We start from the raw sequence: 17,184 nt of genomic DNA, 5'->3' as shown, positions 1-17,184 counted from the left end.
ATAACTTTGTTCAAATACCAAAAAAGATTAAATATTAAGACATGAATAAGGATAAATTAGTCAAAATCCCATCCTAATTAATTTTCTTAAGGGGCGTGTATAAGAGAATCATGACAGATAATATGAGACGGAAGGATTACAATTTATTCTTAGTTACCAATTAATGCTTATTAAAGTAACTTGCAATTGAAGGGGAGACTTGGAGCAAGAGTAAAGTTGTCTCCGTGTGACCTATAAGTCACGAGTTCAAACCGTGTAAATAACCACTAATACTTGCGTTAGAGTAGGATGTTTTGTGCACCGAATTACCATTTTTAAAGTAACTTGCAATTATTTTTCAAGTGACCTTTGTAAATATTTTTGATACTTTCAACACGTAGAATATGAATGATGGTTTCAAATATACCTTTGGATGTGAATTTAATTTGTCAAAGCAAAGGATGGTCCCAAATTCTCTCAGATACTACGCAAGCTTCGTTGACCTGAATCGTTTGCTTTGTTTTTTATTTGTTTCACTACTTTAGTATTATTGTAAGGGAAACTACTATGTCCATATATAAGTAGCTCATTACAAAAATTGATTAATTCATAAATATTACTAATATTAGCCAACATATAGTGGGAGCTTAATGCACCGGGCTGCCTTTTTTTTTTTTAGTTATTTGTAGCCAAAAAAAGGTCAAAATTTTGCTTTTTTTGAGTGGATGTTATTAGAATAGATTGGGTACATCTTAAGGAGTTTGAATCCCTATTTTGGAATGATTTAGTGGAGTTTTGAGTTGGTTTGAATTGAAAATTCGAAGTAGAAGATGAACATGAAAAAAAAAGTGTATCACTTATGTATCATATTTGTATCAAATGTGTATCACATGTATATTCATGTATGAGATATATGCGTGATACATGTGTCGTAGAATTTTTTTTTGAACTCGATTTAACTATGAATTTTGATACCAAATCAGTCCAAAGCACTTTCAATTTTCCTCAAATTTTGTATATTGACCCATTTATATGTTTTCAATGAATTCTAACCATACCCATTGAAAAAAAAAGGTGATGAAATATATATATATATATATATATATATATATATATATATATATATATATATATATATATATATCATCACCTTTTTTTCTACCTTTTCCTTTTCATTTTGAATCTAATGTTGCTAATCACGCTTAAAAATATGGAAAGAGATCTTTGTGTGTGATTCTTGGAGAGAAAAAAGTATGTATTTATTTGGGTTTTCAATTTTTATGTGTTTGGCTAGTTTTGGTAAGTGTATGATTAATGACTAGAGGTTGGTAAGTTGAGACTTATTTGGGACATTTACATAAGATTTCCCTCATTGTTATTACCAAGGCCGGCTTTAACGTTTATTAGGTAAGGCTTATGCCTTAGGCCCCCAAAGTTGAGGGGCCCCATTTTTTAAAAACAATAGTTTATAGGTATTTAAAAAATAATATTGAGTACTTTTAATACAAAAGTAGAGTTTTTTATATATATAAATAAAGTAATAATTTGACTTACTTAAAAATGGGTAGCGGAATAGTTTTTCCAACGTTCCAATTTTTTACTGTTTACTCCTTCATTAGATAACATATAAAATTTTTACTCCCCATTTCTTAATCTGTTCAAGTTAATCTTTCTTTTTCCCAATCTCTTCATATTTCATAAAACCCTACATATTTTTTGGCTTTCTCTTTAATATTCTTACTCACATTCTTTCTCCAAGATTTTATTAGTTTAAGTGTGCAACAATACTTTTAAGCTTCCAATAGTTCTATACTTCTATTGCTCTATAGTATCTTATCTAAAATTAACAATATCTCATGAAAGACTAAATGAGTTTGCTATAGTATCAATTGAAAAAGAATTATTAGAAAATATCGATTATAAAAAAGATTATTAACAACTTTATATCTCAAAAAGCTAGAAGAATAAATTTCAAATAAAATATAACTTATAACTTCCTTTTAAAAATTTAGGCCTCATATTAAATTTTGGCTTTAGCCCCGCATCTGCTTGAGCCCCCCCTGGTTATTACTATTACTTTCTAATATTTAGACAAACCAAAACTGGAGCGGACACAATTCTCACTTCAAAAGCTCTGGAACATACTACTCAAATGGAAAACGAAGACACAAAATTCTTCTCCTTACACGTTCTTTTCTGGCATAGAAAAAGGAACATCATAGCATACTGGTTCATACATGTAGCTCTAATCTTTGACAAAAAAACATTTCTCCTTATAGCAAACTGTATACGCTTTTACGCGAAAGTAAGCTGATAAGAAATCCATTATTCACAAGCACATAAACTAGAACAAAGAACTACTACTTATAGCAAACTGTATAGGCTTGTAGTGGTAATCCATCGCGACCGATGTGCAGACTAATATTTCCATACAAAAAAGGTACATTCTTTATGTATCTGAACCTAAACTTGCTGATATTTGCACAGCCATAGATAAGAAGACTACTCAACTGGCAGTTGACTGTGCGCAACAAAAGCATAAGCATTATAGCTAACAATCTGATGTAACATCTTTACGGGATAAAATGATTCTGCAAAAGCAACTTTTTGTGCAGATATGCACGAAATAAATAGAGCAATCACATTTAAAAGTCTCCTTGTGTTTGCAAAAAGTGACAAAATTTTACATGGATAAAAAGGTTATATGAACTTTTATGTCAAAATCATTTTTTGATATCCATAGGGCTCAGACCTTTTTCAGCTTTAAACTTAGAAATAGCCTGATCAAATGTGCCTCTAACGTGCTGGCAGATAAGCATTAGATCCTGACATGAATCATTCAATACCTCCCTTGCTGGATCCCCTGCCAGATAAACCACCAAAAGTTGCAGAAAATCTTAATGTACCAAAACTCAAGCAGATAACGAACGTTTCTCAGAATGCAAGTGTATAAACATGTGGAAGAGCAAATTGTCTTAATGGATTTCCAGACGGTCGTATCATATGATGTATATAGGTTAAGCAATATATAACAAGGAATTTATCCAACAAAACAAACTGGCAAAAAAGTGACACCAACTGAATATTGATAAACAAGAATGATCCTGAAGGACCTGAACAAGCCATTTAGAAGTCTATGACCAGAATTTGAGCAAATATCAAATATGTTACATTAGTATGGAAAACGGATGTCAATTTGAATGATAAATAAGAAGAGGAAAAAAAATGACTGCCATGCTCATCTTGGACTTGGCCGTGCCCTTTGGGTCGGCCAGGCTCATACGACAATAAAAAAAAAATTTGAAAAAAACACATCAGGAGATCTGGTGACAAAACATGAGGGAAGTGACATAACATCTAAAAGATTACCCCTCACAAGAGAAATATTTAAGTTTTTTTTTTGATAACCGTGTGTCCGGGCCAGCTTGCGCGCACCTCGACAAATTCCACGGGATACCTGCCACCTCCCACCAGCAACAGGTACCAGGTAACTATCCACAAGTTAGAAAACTGTGGATTACAAGATAGAAAACTGTTAAGTGTAAGTTAGAGAAATATTTACGCTTTTCTTTTTTACAAGTTAGAGAAACTGTTGATAAGGATACATTTGAGAAATATTTAAGCTTTACCAGTAGTCTGAACTCTTATGTTTACACGAGCATCAGAGGGATGTGGAATGCTGTAACCACAGAATGTTACTCTGGGACTGCAAGAATTAGATATCAGTTAATCAATGTCCTAAGCTTGTCGCAAAAACCACTGTTTAGAAAATGGGAAGGGACAAGATTAACAAAGATCAGCGGTATGTAACAAAATGAGATACAGAGGCCATCTATTTTACCAGTGGAGTATTATTAAACTTCAAGCAAAATTCTATAATATTATTTATACCAGAAAATAAAAACACAAAGAGAGATAATACTAGTAGTGATTACTGCATAATGAAAAAACAAAGGAAAAAGGAAGAGATGAATTACTAACTCTTGATTTAGAGTAAATCGGACAGCATTTGCCAGTGTATGGTCCTCATCTGTGAACGAGAATGTTGCTTTTGATGGATCTTCAAATGAACCGTGTTCCATTGACTGTTTAAACAAATGAGGATCATTTGAAAATAATTGCAAATTTCCAGAATTCGAAAATAATGAAGTTTATGGATACCAAAAAGACAAAAGGAGAAACCATCATAAGAAGTGAGATAAGAGCTGTCCAATGTCTTAAAGACCAAAGCATAAACAACAACGAATATTCAATTAGTCAAAGTCACTGCTTCTAGCTTTGGTTCACGTACACGAATATTTGAAAGAATGAAAGAGTGCCAAAGGAACTTAAACTGGAGGAAACAAAGTAATCACATATAGAATAGAAGTGGAAGAAAGTGCAGATTCAAGCAAGCAATGCTCCCAATATACAACTCAGGTTCTTTGCAATTATTTATTTAAATCAATCAATTGATCTACCAACTACCCCCCATTCGTAAACTAGTTAGGGTTGGATATATGAAGCTTCCATATCCATGTTCAGAGGAGTTCATCATACTTGAGACTATTTTTACTAGTTATCTATCAATAGCAACTCTCTTCCTTTATCTTTTTTCATCAAGCCGCAACTCTCCTTTTTTATCCAAGCTTATGTTTTGTGAAACACTGAAACTCATATAGGCATAATTAGATTAAATTTTATCCTTACTGCACAAACTAGTATACCATCACAACTTGAGCTTTTACATAACATTGGAAGCAAAAAGTAAAAAAGATGTTAATTGTAGAATCAGAAGGAAATATCATATCAATGGGGTTATATATGTAGAAGGAGTTATCATATCAACGTCGAGACTTCCTTTAGAGAAATGAGAGCAAACATAGCATTATAATCCAGTTCAGCACAACTCTTGTTTTGCCATTGAAAATCGTTGGGAAAAAAAGGATAGGGACAACAGGTGCTCATTGTGGAAAGAGATGGAGAGGAGCACGTTAGTGCAAAGGAGGGATAGCACGATTTTGAGGCTTAAAGCAGTTGAAATTTGTGGATTTATTTAGTAAATCAACGATAAGATCATTGATACTTCCACCAAAGTAAATAATTGCAAAATGCAAACTTTACCTTTTCCAACAAGAACAATACTAGCAAAAAGAAAATTTGAAAAGTTTAAACAGTCATATAGACGTGCCAATTTAGCCTCAGTGTCAAACCTAGAGTAAAACACAAGAGTTCTTTCCAGATTCAGGAATCAATGAAACAACATACAGCCAATTCCAAAACCAACTAATACAAAATTTCGCCTTATTACCGAAGATTGTAAAACATAATCAAGGCAATTGAATCATTGAAAATCTTGATGCAGCACTGCCAGCAAAAGCTTAAATTTAGGCTGAGAAAAAGAACTCTGAACTGAGAAGTGAATCAAAGAGGTGGCAAAGGACAGAGAGAAGAGTGTGGGAGGGACAAACACGCAATAAGAAGACCAGAAAAATTAAATAGGCACATAGATGTGCCAATGTGCACTCACAACTTGTCTGGATGGTTGTTACGCATTGTTTCAATATGTATTGTATTATATTGTATTGTACTGTATTGTTTTGATGAATACAACATTTGGATACATTGTATTGTTCCCCACCATTTCGTAATGTCATGCACCAACAATTTGAAGAATAAGTTTACAATATTACAAATAAAAGTAGAGTACAAGGTATATTTATTATAAAAATGGGTAGAGTAAAGGGTAAAATATGATTATTGAATAATATTAAGGACAAAATGAGGGTAACAATGCGACCATACCAAATGGGACGTTATATAAAATGGAACATTTCATCGTTACGTAACGACAGATATAACAATACGATACAATAAAATTTTAAGCAACAATCAAAACAAATATTGTATCTACAGTAACAACACGATACAGTACAATAAGTAAAAACAATGTCAAACCTAGAATAACACAAAATAATTCAATCTCCTTCTTTTGTTCTTTTCATATTCAGGAATCTATATCTTACTATTGTTACTACTTATTGCAATGTTTTTTTTTTTTTCCATCTTTTCTTTAGGCGATGGTCTACTGAAAACAACCTCTCTGCCCTTCCAGGGTACGGGTAAAGTCTGCATCCACACAACCCTCCCCAAACCCCACTTCACGGGGTTTGCTGTAGCAAATTCCCATAAAGACTATGCTGTAGCAAATCTGAAACAACATTATGCTGTAGCAAATTCCCATAAAGCAACTACTCTAGAATTTTAGCCCAATTATCTAAGATTGCGAAATACAATTATAAAGATTGAATCTTTGAAAAACTTTCAGAAACGAAGCAAAGGGAATTAGAAGGTGGGAGATTTCAGTAATGGGAGATAAAACTAAACACTTACGACAAATGGGTACCTTAAAGGCGTAAACTTTGATTGAAAAAACAACACTGAATTGAGAAGTGAAGCAAAGTGTGATGGCAAAGGCGTGAGAGGCGTCTGGTCGAGGAAAAACCTTTAACCCTTTCGAATACAGACAGAGCTTAGGGTTTAAGCGCCAATATGTTGGTTTAATAATAAAATAGATTTAGACAATTATTAAGCTCGTTTAAATTGACTTTTTTATACTTATGAAATGGTTTATACTCTTTCAATATTTTGGTTCGATAGGAAATAATCCCTCTGTTAGGCGAACCTGTTTGACTTAGCACCAAATTTAAGAAAGAAATAAAGATTTTTGGAATTTGTGGTCCTAAACAACTTAAAAGGGGATCCACAGTATTTATGTGATTATAAAAACTTCTCACTAAGGGTAGAATTGAGAATTTAAGCTAAATTATTTCCAAATTTAGAGAGGGTTCGTTCTTTCTGGAACGGACCAAAAACCAAAAAACCAAACTTTCTGGAAAGGATATATACAGGTTTACCCATAAAAACCAAAATAATTACTCTGATTCTACCCATACAAAATAATTACGCGACCCTACTCATATAATGTTTCGATATATATGTATACTATTATAGTATACCGTTGTAGTATAAATATACTCTTACAGGATATTGTGATACAATAATAGTATATTATTGGGCACCTATGTTTTAATTTAAATTTTTGCTGAAAAGTTACATATTATTATAGTATATTATTTCGGTATATATGTATACTATTATAGTATATTATTGTAATATAATTGTATACTCTTACAGTATAATGTGATAACGTAGTGATATACTGTTGGGTAAATATGTTTTTATTCAAGTTTCACCTGAAATATTGCATATTATTACAACATATCATTTTGTTAGTTCTTTTCTTTTATTTAAAAAAAAATATTTTATTTTGTTTTTTCTTTGTCATTAGGTTGTGTATCATATAAGAAGTCCTAGTAACAATAATCCTCAGAGTTAGTTAATAGCAGTATGTGGTTAGGAGCGGATGTAGCGTTTCGGATACGAGTTCAACTGAACCCATAACTTCCGACACAGAGTATAAGTTTATATGAAAAAACCTATTAAAATCTGAACAAGCATTAGATTTGAACCCATAATTTTAACAGTATATAAGTTCAATGTTTTAAACCTTAAAAGGTGAACCCATTAAAATTGCATCTTGGGACCACCTATGTATGTGATTGAAGAGTTAACTTATCCATGGAGCTCACTAATGAGAAGTTTTGGATCGGCAGTATCTTGATCTGTGAATGCAGGGAAAAAATACAAAGACGTTCTCGAAGCCTTCAAACAAAAGCACATACGTTGAATAGATTAATAGCGCGCAATGTAGGAAAAATATGAGAAGAAAAAAACCAAAAAGACATAAAGTAATAAATGGGGGAAAGGGAGAAAGTAATCAATGGGAGAAAGAGAATGGCATGGAAAAGTTAGGATATACATGAAAAGACGGGAGAGAGAATACAAAGAGACAAAGAGTAATTAATGGAAAAAGGGGAATGTCAGTAGAAAACCGGGTAAATATTTTGGACCGCATGGGTATATTATGTAAAAAGTTTTGAGTGGGTAATTATTTTGGCCCAAATGGGTATTTTGTGTAAATTTCTCCAAATAAAAAATAGATTCACGTAAACTGGAACGGAGGGAGTAATAAGTCGTTAACAGTGTCAAAAATAACTTTAATTATTCCTTCCACAAAATTAACTTTAACAACTGCTGGAAAAAAAAAAACACTAAGCGGGTCAAGTGGCTCATGAACTATAGAATTCGGGTCGGGTTCCACCCTCCAAAAGTTCTCCTTCACTTCGAATAAACCTTAGTTAAACCCTAATAAATTAAAAATCCTTGCTTTTCTACCTTCCTTTGCAAAAGACGAAAGAGCACAGAAGACACCATTCATCGGTAAATTTCATTAGACTATTTGCTTCATGCTTGTTTAAACATGAATTAGCTACTTGCGTAATTGTGAAGATTTAGGAATTTTTGTCAGTAGCACGAAAATTATCACTGCACGCGATAATCTTTTGTAGAATAGATTCATATAATTATGTGTGTTAAACAGACACATCAACGCGAAGGCGTTAAATAAATCCACTCTAGCAACAAACTAGTGGTGAATCCAGGATTTGAACTTTATGGGTTTGGAATGCCACTTTTAGTCCACTCTCCCTGGAAAAACTGAGCAGCTTGAAAGCAGATTTCGAAATTACATAGGTGAATGTAGAGATCACCGGTGTCCTACTCGAGATGAAGTACTTGTCATCCCCAAACCAAAAGGGATGAGGGAAAAAGGCTCGAGAAAGCGTCCTTGGAAGGGCAATTTGAGTTATTGGGTTCAAAATTTAATATTTGTACATATTTAGTAAATATTTTAATCGGAAAAGGGCCATATATGCCAGTGAACTATGCGAATTAGGACAGATATGCCCGTCGTTAATAGGTTGGCACAGATATGCCCAATCCGTCCATTACTTGCTCATTTATGCCCTTAGTTTAACGGAACCACTATTCTGTCTTTCTTAAATAATTAATAACCGGACCCAACTAAAATTTGCTGACCCGATCCATTACGACCCGACCCACCCTTATTTCAAAGATATTTTTCTATATATTATTTTTGTCTGATTGAGTAATTGTGTGATAATCATATTTATTTAGTTTGTGCTCATTTTACCATCTATTTTTATTTTTCTCGGTGGTGCTTGTTATGAAATAATTAACTAATAAAAATGGAAAAGAAGCACCACTGTTTTAACAATGGTGCTTTCTATGAAATAATATTTGTTATGAAATAACTAATAAATAAAAATGGAAAAGAAGCACCACTGTTTTAACAATTTATTAATTATTTCATATCAAATTTGTAATGGAAAAAATAATCCAATAAACTAATAATCAATCATATAATGATTATCGAAATAAAAAAATGGATCCATCAAGTTAAGTTATAGTGAACATGGAGTTATTTGTATTTGTATTGGTGAAAAATACAAATAGATTGTGAGAAAAATAAAAATAGATGTTAAAATTATCGAAGAAAGTACTAACTAATTCGAATATTATATTATTAAAATAATAAATAAATATTAATTACTACTTTTAGTAGGATTACGTCCCGAAATGGTGTATATATAAAAAAAATCAATTATCAAATTACTCAAATAAATGAATATGATTATCACACAATTTCTCAATCAAACAAAAATAATATATCAAAAATATCTTTGAAATAAGGTTCGGTCGGGTTTTAATGGATTGGGTCTCAACTTTCAGAAATGGTCTATCCATGCCATCCATTAAAAAAATGCTCATTTCATGCCACTGCCGTTACACATTTGGCCCATCTATGCCATTATTGACTAACGGCTCAATTTTTATTTGGCCCATCCATGCCACTGCTGTTAGTCAATAATAGCATGGATGAGTCAAATGTGTAACGGCAGTGGAATGAAATGCGCATTTTTTTAACGGATGGTATGGATAGACCATTTCTGAAAGTTGAGTGGCATTTTTAGGCCTTTTCCCTTAATTATTTAAGAAAGACAGAATAGTGGTTCCGTTAAACTAAGGGCATAAACGAGCAAGTATTGGACGGATCGGGCATATCTATGCCAAACTATTAATGAAGGGCATATTTGTCCTAATTCGCATAGTTCACTGGCATATATGGCCCTTTTCCGTATTTTAATACATATAGGTCTGAGCCAAAACTACTGGGTTTGGCTGAACGCGTAGCTTACATCCGCTCCTTCTACAAATGCAGTAGATTCTTTGCCTATTTGACGTTGTCCTTACTTCGTACATGTAGTAGTAGTAGTGGTCAATGTGATCTAGCAGGTGAACTTACAGAAATGCTTATAGATGAGGTAGGTTAAGGGTAGTTTGCCGGCAAAAGGTGTCCGTATACACATATGGAGTCTATGGCAGTGTTGTTGGGTAACGCTAACATCCTGCCTATGGCAAGGCCCACAAGGGGGCTTGGGTGGCCCGAGTCGGAATCATGATCGAACATGGAGCTTGCTTGGTGGGCTTGGTTAAGAAATAAAGTTGCTCCTTTGCTATCAGCTATAACTTATGGCATAATGGTAAGCACTTGATCCTAACTAGTATGTGCATTAACACTTGCTACACATATAGCAGATTCATTGTCCAGGGCATAAAGGGGTATGATGATTGGGCGTCATCCTTTAGGCTGAATTTTTCTTAGCAGGTCTGCTGTATGCTTCTTAAACTGGATTCAGACCTGTAATAAGACTTCTTGTACACAAACATGTACACAGCATCAAGTTGAAGGCAGTGGGTGCAGTAGTGATTTCTAAACATACAGTAAATTCATTGCCCAGGACATAAGGGGTATTGTGATTGGAAAACGTCCTCACATTCCTCGATTTTTGTTTGGCTATACTGCTAAAGTTCTTTTAGCATATTTTGCCGTATGTTCCCTTTTTTTTTCATTGGGTTCAGACTTATAATTAGACTTTCTGATGTAAGTGTTGCTTTTTGTCTCACAGGTTCGTAAAGATGGCTGCTAATAATCTACCAACAACAGTTGACAAGGAGCAGGTTCTTTACTTTTGTTATGTGTTTATCATTTAGTCTTTGTTTATCTGTAAGGAAAAATTCTTTCTGTGTAATTTTCATACATTTGTTAGTAATTCCAGCTTCCAAATTTCAAAATATTTTCATTCTATGTGAGATGTTGAATGCAGAACTTTTCAAGCTAAAATGTTTCTGGTTCTTACACCCCCTCACCTCTTTCCTTGTGTATGCAGATTTTTGGCATGGCCGAGAAGGAGATGGAGTACAGGGTTGAATCATTTAACAAGTAAGGTGCTCCAGATTGTAACTGTTTCAATCATAAGTCAACCTAATAGCACAAAAGAAATCTTAAGTAAAAAAATTAAAAGATTTGGTGATTATCCATATGATTCAGCTCCAGTATTGTTTCCTAGTTACTTCCATTGAAGGCATGTGTACAAAATTTCTGAATTTCCATACATTGATGTTTATTGTTGTGATCTAGGCTCACTCAGACATGCTTCAACAAATGTGTCGATAGAAGGTACAAGGACCCTGAGCTAAATATTGGCGAAAATAGCTGCATTGATCGTTGTGTATCAAAATATTGGCAGGTAAATGATACAATGATTTCATTCTAATACTTTTTTTGTTTCCTTTTGGTGGGATGATAAGTGATCTGATTGCAGTTAAATGAACTTTAATGTGGGGTGTGTTTGGTACGAAGGAAAAAATTTTCCGAAAAATGTTTTCCAATTTTCCCATGTTTGGTTGGCTTAAATGTTATGGAAAACATTTTCCTCATGAATTGGAGGAAAATGTTTTCCCTATCAAGAGAAGGGAAAACATTTTCCAAAACTCTTTTTTAACCTTCCCTGCCCTATTTCCCATCCCCACCACCCCACCCCCTACCAACCCACCCCCACCCTACCACCCATCCACCCCACCCTGCCCATCAACCCCCCATCCTAAATAGAAATATTATTAATGATACTTTCTTTTCATGTTATAGATAGAGTACTTTTTTTTGTTGTCATTAGAGTATTTTTCTTTTCATGATATAGAAAAGTGATTTTTTTTCATTTTAACAAAAAAAGTACTTTTTTTTTTCATGATGTAAAAAAGTATTTTCTTTCCTTTCAACAAATTGATATAATAAAAAGTATTTTCTTTCATTTCAACAAAAAATTTTTTTTTTTATGACGTAGAAAAAGTGTTTTCTTTCATTTCAACAAAATAAGTACTTTATTTTCTACTCTCTAACCAAACACTAAATTATTTTCCGGAAAAAGTTTTCCACTCACTAACCAAACAAGGGAAAATAAGTTATAAAATCACTCATTTTCCATGAAATTATTTTCTAGGAAAACATTTTCCATGGAAAACATTTTCCTTCGTACCAAACACACCCGTAGTATTGTCCTTTTCATTGTTCTTGAGCCGAGGGTCTATCGGAAACCTCTCTTTTTCCTAAGGAAGGGGTAAGGTCTGCGTACACATTACCTCCCTACACCCCACGTATGGGATTTCACTGGGTTTGGTGTTGTTGTTTGTTGTAGCAACCTTTTCACTCAAAAAGCAGTGGAAACTATGACCATTTTCTTCCTTACATTTTGTGCGTCATGCACTTTTCCAGGACCTCTATCAGTTTCTAGGTTTGGATAGTTCACATACTAACCTTATAAAAAAGAAAGCCAATTTATAAACTAATTTTTTTCCGGGCTGTCTTGTCGATGTGGACTAAAGCAAACAAGTATTAATTTTTAGTCAGAACAAAGCCTCGTACTGAATGGTACTTCTTACCTTTTCAGCATGGGGGTTGGGGTTTAGCCGTAAAGGTTACTGGATGGGGTCACCAAAGCTTCGGGAAAGGGATAGGGTGGATAGCCTCAAAGAGTACTTTAGTCAGTATACAATGGATTTAGGTAAAGTTCCATTCTATAAAGTCTAGGGTGGGCCTTGTAATACTCATGCTAGTTTAAGATAGTAATATATAGTGTGTTTGGTCGTGCTTCTAAAATCAACTTATATTGAAAAGTTCTTTTCTCAAAAGTGCTTTTCAAAGTGAGAAGCAGTTTGTGTTTGGCTAATCAACTTGAAAAGCACTTTTGAGTAGCAATTAGTATTTGTCCAAGCTTTTAAAAAGTGCGTCTAAGAGTAGTTTTGTCAATAGTATTTTTGGACAGAAACTACTTTTTTCTGCTTCTCAGAAACTGCTTCTGCTTCTACTCAAAAGCACTAACTTCTTTCTAAAAGCTTGACCAAACGCTTCAACTTTGGAAAAAAGTATTTCTGGCCAAAAAGAAGCTCGACCAAACAGGCTGCTAGTACATTCATTTTAGTCCATGAAAACTGATTAAGACTTGGGAGTACATATTGCATGGCAAAGGGTACTATGTCTTCGAAGTTAAGTAAAATAGCTGGACTCTAGTTTGTAGTAAAAAGATTTTTATTTTTTCTTTTAATGAAAGCTAGTTGGTAGAAGAAATTTAAAAACAGGTAATTGAATAGTTTAGTGGGTTCCAGACTAGTTACTTAAGACTTAGGGGTGGCAATTGGAAGGCAGTTTATTTCGATATTGTGCAGGTCAAAATGGGCTGAGTCAACAAGTAGATCATGGCCCAACCTGCCAGAAGTTTATTTTGATCTAAATGAGTTGGGCACAATTTGACCTTTTTGTTCATTCTTTTTTGAGGCATCAATTAAGATTCTCAACCTGCCCTCAACCAGTCTTGTTAGTAAAATCAATAGCAGAGATTCATTTTTTTTTCATACCTATTTCTCTTATTTATATAACATTTTTTATAATTTCCGTCGCACTTAATTGATGTATTTAATTTTAGCACATAACTGAATTAACATTGTGAAAATAATAGTCTCACCAATAATGTTGAGACTTCAAAACTTTTTAAAAATTGTAAAAATAATTTTTAAAAATGTTACAAACATATTAAATTAGCTCTTATTAGTTACTGCCATCACTTAACATTTAGGATGTGGCTTTACTAGTGTCAACAAACAAGCTTAGATAAAATCACTTCCAGGAAACTAATACGCGGGGTACACTTATCCTTCAAGAAAGAGAATTGAAAACAATTTTTCATATTCGTAAATAACTTGAAAATAATAATGAACAAAAGGTAGAAAGAAAACTGGAATATGACTTTTGGAAGATTTCAATTGGCAACTGTGTGGGTTTATAAAGCATATACGGGTATAGATTAGGAATAGAACTGAAGAGCAAGGGTTGACCTCGTTTTATTATCGGATTAGGCATGAGTTGAGGGACTATTTACCTACTAATGCCTAGCCCAAGGCTGAAGTTAGGGCACGGGTCAGTATCAGACATGCACGGCTAATTCAGCTACTATTTTCTAATGGATTACTCTGGGCATAGCCCAAATAAGTAGACCAATAAAACACATTTTGTCCGTGCGGCTAAATCTTTGGCAGGTTGGGTGAGCTTCATATTATTGGGTCAATTTTGCCACTCCTAAATTGAGATGATGATGCTTGGGCTAATAGGGAGTTAGAGGATGTCGTTTCATTATTTTGGAAGGGTTTCTTTTTAAATCTTGGGATTGCAAATTTGGCCAAAAGTCTATAACCCGCCCCGAAATTTGATGGGTTGGATAAAATGTATTTTGGTGATGGGATGATTTGGGCTATGCCTAAAATAACCCATCAGAAAAGAGTAGCCCAAGTTGATCCGTGAAGATGTCCAAATTGGCCTATGTGATGCCTAAATCAAGATGCGGTTCACAAGCAAATAATCGATTTCCTATAATCTATATATCCTATTGCGCTAATTTTATGAGGAATTATTCGTCTCTTGTGAATATAAAGATTTAGTTGATGTATATTTTTCGATATTTTGGGAAAATAATCTTTGACTAGATAACAATAATTAGTGTTTAATCGTGCTTCGGTGCAAATAATAATGTCATTGGCCCAAAGTAGTTGAATATGAAACTAAAATTTTAAAAGGAGCTTATGTCAAATCTGTATCTATATCTATCTATTTCTATGTATATATAATTATATTATTGGAGAGTAGTCAATAAGGATCTTAAGAGCATGTTTGGCTTAGCTAATTTAAAGTAGTTGATAAGCATTAGGTGGTGAAAAACACTTTTAGTGCTGAAGTTGATTTATTAGATAATCAGTTACGTGGTTGAATAAAAGTGATAAAATGATAATAAGCAGCTAAAGTATTTGGTAGAAATCTCCTCGAATGTAGGTGCACTTAGTTTGGAATTATTTAGGACTTGAGGGAATACAATGTAGGCTTTTGAATAGGGGGTAAGATAGAAATGTTGGTAGTAGGTGACCACGATCTTACTAAGCACTACACAATTCAACACTCAGGTTCTTTCCTTTTCACAATTTTCACCCTTTGCTTATTTTTCAAACTTTATCACCCCTTCATTTCACAACTCCTTTATTTTTAATTTTTTATGAAGACCTGAAACACTTGGCCACGCAGGCTGAATTTTTGCTCCTTCAGTTCCTTCTTCAGATTTGGCCTTCTTTGCTCAATTTTATGCAATTGTTTGATGCTATTCCATTCTTTAAGCTCTCACATCAAACCATAGTTAGTCAATTAATCACAGTAAATGGGGCATAAATCTATCAAAAAGCATAAGAGAACTTGGTAAAAATACTAACTTATTACTGCAAACAATATAAATCACACTACATCCAAACACAAAAAAGTGACAACATCATTTGGCTCTGTTGGGATATGTGATTCGGGATCTATAGGCATGTCGATGCTATATGGTAGTTGATGCAGGTATTGGTCATATATTCTTGGTTAAAGAGCCCTAATTTGAACCAAATCAAAGTTCAAATCTGAACGTAGTGGACAGCTATTTATAAGTCACACCTCTTTTTAGTTGCTAATTTGTTGCTGCTTGAAAGATGAATTATGTTGTGTAATTGGACGCAGAGTAATTGTCAAACAAATCATATAGGTGTTACTCTTATGTTTTTGGTGATTCTTCAGCTTGTGGTAAATTCATGCCAGTTGCCACATGCATGCTTCTCAAACTCTATGCTACATTAACGGGGTTCTTGAGTTGAATATAACTTCAGCATACATTGTTATCCGTTTTTGTTATCCGTTTTCTTTCTTTTAACTAGTATACTGTTTAGTACTTCCAACCATGTATCAGATGTCTTCTGGTAATTTTATACTGAAAATGTTGATAGCTTTGGTACATCTATACTTGTCAAATATTCGAGTCAATTTTTATTTTTATTTTCAGGTGACAAACCTTATCGGCCAGATGCTTGGTAATGGACGATCACCGATGTGAAATTCTTCTACGCCTGACCATATAAAGTTTTGAAGATTTACAGATATCATATGAATTAGCATTATGGTTTTGTTGTTGCCACCAAAGCCATGAAATTTTGATGTTTTTCTGAGATTTACAGTAATGTATTTTTGCGGTTGGTAAAGAAATGCAGATAAGGCATATATGTTTTTCTTCTTTTTTTTAGGATTAGTTCCAGTGGCTCCGTTCTTTATATGGAAGTATTTTAATTGAAGTTTTGTCATATGATCCTTCTATTGTAACTGAAATTTCCTCTTTCCACATTTGTCATTGTTAGACGAATTTCCTATCTGACTTTCAATTTACTTTGACCTTTCTTGTAAGCGTGGTCCTTATTGTTGTTAGTAAGAAATGTTATTCTATCAAGCCATCCTTTAATTCAAATAAAAAATGTGTGAAGCTGGTCGAGGTGCATGTAAGTTGGTCCAAAGACAGCCTTGTTGGACAAAGCATTTCACGTTCACGCATGGTCCGGGGAAAGGCTGCACCCCAAAGGGTTTGGGGTGTAACAATATGTATATATTGGTTCATAAGCAAAATACTAGAACTTTTGTCCAAACTAGAATATACAGAAAATTTTGCTTCTTTTTAATACGTATATATTGTTTATTTTACAAATAGAAACTAAAATATATGGCTCATTATCTCTTTTCCAGAATTCTTGTTAAGGATGCAAAGAAACCGGCGTTCAAGGTAAGTGTTTTTTTTCCCCTCATTCATATTGTCTTTCAAGGCTCATATATATATATATATATATATATGACTTCAATAAAAATGGATAATCAACTGATTGAATTATCTCACAGGTCACAATTTAATTGAAAGAAAAAATTAGTTCACTGTTATTTGAATGATTTAACGATTGATAATAACAAAAAGTTTTAGAATTGATCAAGTCAACATCGTTTTCAAATATTATTAGCCT

The 17,184-nt window shown here is 33.5% G+C and overlaps 2 protein-coding genes across 4 annotated transcripts; one reads left to right on the top strand and one right to left on the bottom strand.

The window, feature by feature from the left end:
* On the bottom strand, nucleotides 2,370-6,528 carry LOC109213974 (DNA-directed RNA polymerases I and III subunit RPAC2). 3 transcript variants are annotated; one of them, XM_019377837.1, is made up of 5 exons: nucleotides 6,365-6,528; nucleotides 3,961-4,064; nucleotides 3,609-3,685; nucleotides 3,349-3,470; nucleotides 2,758-2,842 (listed from the first exon to the last, which is right to left on the bottom strand). In XM_019377837.1, the coding sequence occupies exons 2-4, from the start codon at nucleotides 4,059-4,061 to the stop codon at nucleotides 3,367-3,369; spliced, it is 282 nt and encodes a 93-aa protein (XP_019233382.1). In that variant the 5' UTR covers nucleotides 4,062-4,064; nucleotides 6,365-6,528; the 3' UTR covers nucleotides 2,758-2,842; nucleotides 3,349-3,366. The 3 variants fall into 3 exon arrangements, with proteins under 3 accessions (XP_019233376.1, XP_019233369.1, XP_019233382.1); XM_019377831.1 differs by lacking the exon at nucleotides 3,349-3,470 and having other exon boundaries at nucleotides 2,370-2,842; nucleotides 6,352-6,524; XM_019377824.1 differs by lacking the exon at nucleotides 3,349-3,470 and having other exon boundaries at nucleotides 2,370-2,842; nucleotides 6,365-6,522.
* Nucleotides 8,196-16,582, top strand: LOC109213964 (mitochondrial import inner membrane translocase subunit TIM10). The gene is made up of 5 exons (XM_019377815.1): nucleotides 8,196-8,301; nucleotides 10,911-10,962; nucleotides 11,172-11,224; nucleotides 11,423-11,531; nucleotides 16,188-16,582. Exons 2-5 carry the CDS (start codon nucleotides 10,921-10,923, stop codon nucleotides 16,236-16,238), a joined length of 255 nt encoding a protein of 84 aa, XP_019233360.1. The 5' UTR covers nucleotides 8,196-8,301; nucleotides 10,911-10,920; the 3' UTR covers nucleotides 16,239-16,582.

The sequence above is a fragment of the Nicotiana attenuata genome, chromosome 2, assembly GCF_001879085.1.
Source record: "Nicotiana attenuata strain UT chromosome 2, NIATTr2, whole genome shotgun sequence".
Taxonomy (NCBI): domain Eukaryota; kingdom Viridiplantae; phylum Streptophyta; class Magnoliopsida; order Solanales; family Solanaceae; genus Nicotiana; species Nicotiana attenuata.
The sequence above is the reverse complement of the archived record's forward strand: the minus strand, read 5'-3'. Positions and strand labels throughout refer to the sequence as shown.